Source organism: Anopheles stephensi, chromosome X (assembly GCF_013141755.1).
Source record: "Anopheles stephensi strain Indian chromosome X, UCI_ANSTEP_V1.0, whole genome shotgun sequence".
In the NCBI taxonomy this organism is placed as follows: domain Eukaryota; kingdom Metazoa; phylum Arthropoda; class Insecta; order Diptera; family Culicidae; genus Anopheles; species Anopheles stephensi.
The window spans coordinates 18,553,960-18,560,087 of record NC_050201.1 but is presented as its reverse complement, the minus strand read 5'-3'; the positions used below and the strand labels follow the sequence as shown (position 1 = coordinate 18,560,087).

The following is a 6,128-nucleotide window of genomic DNA, read 5'->3' as shown; positions in this document are numbered from 1 at the left end:
CTAAAATTTCAAAAAAAAATGGCCCGATCCTCGCCATAACTGCTCGCTTCATGCGCGAATGCTCGTTACGCTCTTAGAGCAGCTCAGCACCGTTCCAGTTTGCCGTTGGAACGAGCAGCACAGCACACACCCGTTCGCTCTCGCGTGCAGTGGCGCTCAAACATTTTCTCGCTTTCCGCAATGTGCCGTGCACTGCTCGAACCATGATCCTCCGCTTGAGAGCCCCTGAGTGCGAGAGAGCGAACACACGTGTGCAGGGGCGCTCGAACTGTTCCTCGCGCGCCGTTTTGGTACTGGCATGCAGCGCACATTTTAAAACCGTGTGGACACCCCTGCAAATTTCTGCTTCTCTCTTTCTTTATTCGCTCTGCCCTGAGCACGCTGAGCGACAGTCGTGTACTGAATGTGATGGAGGGAGGACGTCGCACGCGCACGGATAAGCCGAAGCGCATGACCCGGTGTTTCAATGCAGATGGTGTTAGGATTAATCGTGTATTTGCGTGTAGGTGAGCTGCGGTAACCTGGAGTTTCTTCACTTTGTGACGATCGATTCGTGTTTGCCGCTTCCCGTAACATGTTTTCTGCGAGAGATGAGGTATAGTTCAGCATCTCATGTACGACGAAGAGCACCATTTCTCAACTCACCGTCTTGTTTTTCCCCCTAAAGGAACACTGGCGAACACGAGGAGTGCAACGGAAAAGTGAGATACATGAACGGGTTTGTTAAATAAATAAAAATTCATCGGCGTAATATCACAATCTAATCCGAGTGTTACTGTTTGTTTTGTTTTCATTTGCGCTGCCATGGTGCCTCTGGCCTATGACAGCTTGGATCCGAAGAAAAATGGATGAAAAAACTGCATGAAGCCACGCGTTCGAACTGTTATAATTACCTAAATCTGCTGCTCTCTAAGGCAAGATTAAGGTTAGAGATTTAGGGAAAAGAACTTGAAAAACGCTATAAGCCTGCTATAAAATGTCAGTTCGGTCGCTGATCTAATACGTCTTTTGCAGTAGATAAGCAGTGTAATAGTTCCTCATACTCTTAACCGGGCCTTAAGCAGCTTTCGTATATCGAGCTGTTAAAGAAAGTTGTTATGTGCTATTTATTTTCATGCAAGGCATCTCTTTCGGGGTTTTAATCTGCTGATCATCTTCCGAATTAGAATTCTCGGATATATCGATTGGAATTTCGATTATCTTGCAGTCGTCTTCGTTCTCAAATATTTCACGCATTATTTAAGCACGCTTTATGAAAAAAAAACCCCGATTTTTACACACTTTCAACACATCTTTCCCAAAAATTTTTTTTTCTAATGACGCTTAATGGCCGACAGCAATTTCCTATTGACATAATCCTGTAAACAAACAACTTGAAGGACCATCTTTCACTCTTAAATGGGCAAAGAGTTCCATGAAGTACCGTATGCTTCTTAACAAGCCGCTTAGTGAAGACTATTCGTCGTTTGGCAATAAGCCTCATAGTTCCATCGAGTTCCAAGTGAAGGTAGAAAAGCTTTATAGTTCCATCAAGTTCCACGGTCTTTTTAACTTGCCTCAAAGTTCGGCGGTGGTACGTTTTTTCTTTAAGCAGCCCCCAAGCAGCACGATAGTTCGTTTTCATTATTTTTGGCTATTTGGGTACGTTGACCGTGAACTTTACGCCATGCATAACCAAAACGCCACAAATTGCTTAAACGACTTCTTTTCTCAATTTGTGGTGCTTGGGACGTAGGGGTGATGTACAGATAGGTGACCACACCTTCGAAGTCGTCCAAAACTTCACTTATCTAGGGTAGAAAGTCAGCACCTGCCTGGCTGCTGGCTGCCAACCAGTCATACTACAGCCTGAGGAAACTTCTCCACTCTAAATATCTGTCGCGACGGACGAAGCTGGGACTGTACAGAACATTTACTGTCCCAGTACTCACATACGCCTCTGAGACATGGACTCTGTCCAAAACTGACGAAGCCCTCTTAGCCGCTTTCGAGAGGAAGATGCTCAAAAGGATTTTTGCCCCGTATGTGTGGAAGGACAATGGAGGAGCCGCTACAATGACGAGCTCTACGAGCTGTACGATGATCTCACTATCGTGCAGCGCATTAGACTCGCCAGGCTCCACGAGTCGCCACGTCATGAGAATGACACCGGACGACCCAGCCCGTAAAGTCCTTCTAGGCCGTCCACACGGACAGATGAGGCGTGGTAGGCCCAAATTGAGATGGAGTGATGGCGTTGATAGTTCTGTTGTCAGTGTTTGTAGCAATACCGCACTGATACGGGTATGGTCCGACGCCTTTTGAAGGATAAAATAGGATCTCCATAACCTACTCCGACTCAATACGTGAACGGCGTACAGAACGGCAACATATTTCTCCAATAATCCGAGCTTGGGTACACGAGGAAACCCAACCCCTTGGAAGGATGGGTCATATGGCTAAATTGAGCGGGGGAGGGGGGATGGCCAGCGTCTGTTCTGCATGGAAAAAAGACTTACAATTGCGGGCTCGGAACCTGGAATTGCAGATCCCTTACATCTGACAGAAGCACCCGAATCCTGTAAGATGAGATCCAGACCGCGGCTTCGAGATAGTAGCTTCATTGGCAACTGCACAGTCTACCAAATTGGTGGAGAAACGCATGAGCTTGGTACCGCATTCATGGTGCTAGGTGCTATGCAACAGCGAGTGATTGGATGGTGGCCAGTCAACGAACGAATGTTTAGTATTCGTGGCAGGTTCTTCAACCTGAGCATCATAAATGTGCACAGTCCGCTCCTTAAGAGCACCGATAACGAGAAGGAGCTCTTCTTTGCGCAGCTGGAGAGGGAGTATGACCGTTGCCTACAACACGACGTCAAAATTGTCATCGGGGACTTTAATGCTAAGGTCCGACGGGAGGAGGCATTCAAACCGACGATAGGAAGCTTCAGCGCCCACCAGCTGACAAACGACAATGGCCTCTGACTTATCAATTTTGCCTCCTCCAAGCACATGAGCATTCGCAGCACCTTTTTCCAGAACACACCTCGGTTCAGCTATACCTGGAGATCACCAATACAAATCTATTCCCAAATCGACTACGTTCTAATGGACGGAAGTCACTTCTCGGATATTATCGACGTTAAAACATACAGAGGCGCAATCGTCGACTCGGGCCATTTCCAGGTAATGGTAAAGCTGCGCCAGAAACTCTCCGTGGTCAACAACCAACGGAGCAAGCCTACCCCAAGGCTCAATCTGGATCGGCTGAAACGTGCTGATGTGGCGGAGGGGTATGCGGCAGCGCTCGGAGAAGCGCTTACGGACGACAACACCGCAATGCTCCTCGGAGACCACTGGCGTAAGGTGGAACGAGCCATCAGCACCGCAGACGTAATGAAAATTGGCCACTTACCACGCAGACAACGGAAGGAATGGTTCGACGAAGAATGCACTCGTGCATAATCCGAGAAGAATGCAGCACGCGCCCTCATGCTACAGCATGAAACCCGTCAGAACGTGGAAAACTAAAAACGACCGAGGAGACAGCAGACCCTGCTCTTCCAGGAAAAGAAGCGCCGCTTCGAAGAACCAGATGAACAGCTGCTGGAGCAACTCTCTCAGTATGGGAACATCCGCTCGTTTTACAGGAGATTGAAAGAGGCACGGAGTGGATTTGCTCCTAAAACCGCGATGTGCCGGGACGCAGACGGAAATCTCCTGACAGACGAGCGAAAGGTGATCGAACGGTGGAAGTGCTACTTCGAAGTGTACCTGAAGGGAGCAGAGACAGGAGAGGTTGGTACAAGTAGCAGAACAAGCCAACAGCAGCAACAACACAGCAACAACATCAGTGACAGCAATAGTGCAGGAGACGAAGTGCCTCCGCCATCTCTGGATGAGATTGCCAACGCCATCGAGCAGGTTAAAAGCAACAAGGTTGCTGTTAGTGATGGGCTGGCGGCCGAGCTCTTCAAGATGGGGCCCGAGAGGCTTACCGTCGAAATGCACCAGCTGATCACGAGAATCTGGGAACAGGAAGAATTACCGGAACAGTGGAAGCTGGGCGTCATTCACCCAATCTACAAAAAGGGCGACAAATTGGAATGCTCGAGCTATCGTGCTATTTCAGTCCTCAATACCGCCTATAAGATCCTGTCCCAGATCTTGTTCTGCAGACTTGCCCCCTTTGCTATGGATTTCGTCGGAAGCTACAAAGCTGGGTTTGTTGGCGGTAAATCCACCACCGACCAAATCTTTACTCTTCGGCGGATCCTCCAGAAGTGCCGAGAGCGCCAGATCCCTACGCACCACCTCTTCATCGACTTCAAAGCGGCCTACGATACCATAGATAGGAATGAGCTATGGAACATCATGTAGCGGCACCACTTTCCTGGAAAGTTGATCAGGCTGTTTAGGGTCACCATGAAAGGGGTGCAGTGCAGAGTGAGAGTATCGAACATGTTGTCGGAGTCGTTCGAAACTCACAGGGGTGTGAGGCAAGCGGACGGACTCTCCTGTCTACTGTTCAATATAGCCGTGGAGGGTATCATACAAGGCGCGGGACTGGACAACGACATCCGTGGTACGAGTCTCTAACGGTCTCTTCGATTTCTTGGCTTCGCGGACGACATAGATATCTTTGGCAAGATGACAGTGAAGGTGTGTGAGGCGTACACCACACTAAAACGTGAAGCAGAAAGAATTGGACTGATGATCAATGCGACGAAGACGAAATACCTGCTTGCCAGAGGCTTTGATCGTGATATAGTCGGAGTGGAAAGCAGCGTGTTAGTCCACGGCGACAACCTCGAGGTGGTAGAGAAGTTTTGCTATCTTGGGACTGTCGTTACTTCGGATAACGATGTCAGCAGCGAAATCCGGAGACGCATTGTGCTGGGGAATCGTGCCTACTACGGCCTTCACCGTCTGCTGAAATCCAGAAGACTTCGAAACCGCATGAAATGTGACATCTATCACACACTGATTCTCCCGGTGGTCCCATATGGTCACGAGTCTTGGACCATCCGAGCGGAGAATGCAAACGCTCTGGGCGTGTTCGAGCGACGCATCCTCCGGGCCATCTTTGGCGGTGTGTTCGAGCATGGAGTGTGGGGGAGAAGTATGAACCACGAGCTTGCTGAGCTATACGGCGAACCGGACATCCTGACGGTGGCGAAGACCGGCGGAAACGATGGATGGAGCATGTTATGAGGATGACGGACTCATGCCCCGCCAAGAAGGTATTCGTCAGCGACCCTCAGTTCGGCACGAGGCGTTGGGGAGCACATCGAGTTCGTTGGCTGGATCAGGTGAAGCGAGACCTGTCGGAGATCGGGGGCCTACACGGATGGGAAGCTGCAGCCAGGGATCGAGTTAATGATGGGAAAAGTACCGAAAAATAAGTAACGGACTGGTACCTGTTTTGCAAGAAAAATTACCCGTAACGAAATACTGGTTACTTTGGACCTATATGTTGAATAAGATGACAAGCATTTCAGCAGGATATTTTGTGCAATTTTAAAAGGTGAATGCGAAAAATCCGCAAGGTTTTTACGCTCGGGAACGAAAACCAATTCATTATTTGTACTTTTTGATTTTTTCATTTGGTCAAAAAATACCATTTAACTTTATTATTACCATGGATTGAATATGGCAAAAGATGAATAAGTAAAATGGGAAGGGAAATTAGTGTCCTTAGCTGGGAGCTTATGAGGGTACGGTGGGGCGCGCAGAAAAGTTTGACACTTTATTTATTTATTTATTAAATATGACGGTCCGATGCCGTATTGTCACCACCGCATTTGGTGACTGTGAATCATAAATTCACGCAAAAAACAACTAAAGAAAATTAACAAGGCAATTCCTCCTAGTTATTTGCCATATCTCGGGCATGCTCGGTTGAGACGGAAGATGGATGGTTGTTCTCCATTTCTATTGCGTGGGTGTGTGTGTGTATGATGTATTTTTTTATTCCTATCCTATTGCTGGGGCTATGGCTTCGATGGGGGTTGGTTTATTCCGGTTGTTTATTGTAGAGTTGTGGTGTTGGTCTGGACTGAAACAAACAAGCACAGTTATTTGGACAGTACAAACATGATTTTTTCTGTATTCTATGCTCTCCAAGTAGCCCAGCAATGACATAG

The 6,128-nt window shown here is 48.1% G+C and overlaps 1 protein-coding gene across 1 annotated transcript; it reads left to right on the top strand.

The window, feature by feature from the left end:
• Positions 1–3,171: 3,171 nt before the first annotated feature.
• LOC118504301 lies at positions 3,172–4,362 on the top strand. The gene is made up of 2 exons (XM_036038643.1): positions 3,172–3,343; positions 3,692–4,362. The coding sequence occupies exons 1-2, from the start codon at positions 3,172–3,174 to the stop codon at positions 4,360–4,362; spliced, it is 843 nt and encodes a 280-aa protein (XP_035894536.1).
• The last annotated feature ends 1,766 nt before the right edge of the window (positions 4,363–6,128 follow it).

What these genes read in the sequence shown, in the direction of transcription:
- LOC118504301 (XM_036038643.1), top strand. Translation starts at nt 3,172, where the DNA reads ATGGTAAAGCTGCGCCAGAAACTCTCCGTGGTCAACAACCAACGGAGC. An exon ending in GCTCCTCGGAGACCACTGGC is followed by an intron (nt 3,344 to 3,691) that starts GTAAGGTGGAAC and finishes GCCGGGACGCAG; the next exon opens with ACGGAAATCTCCTGACAGAC.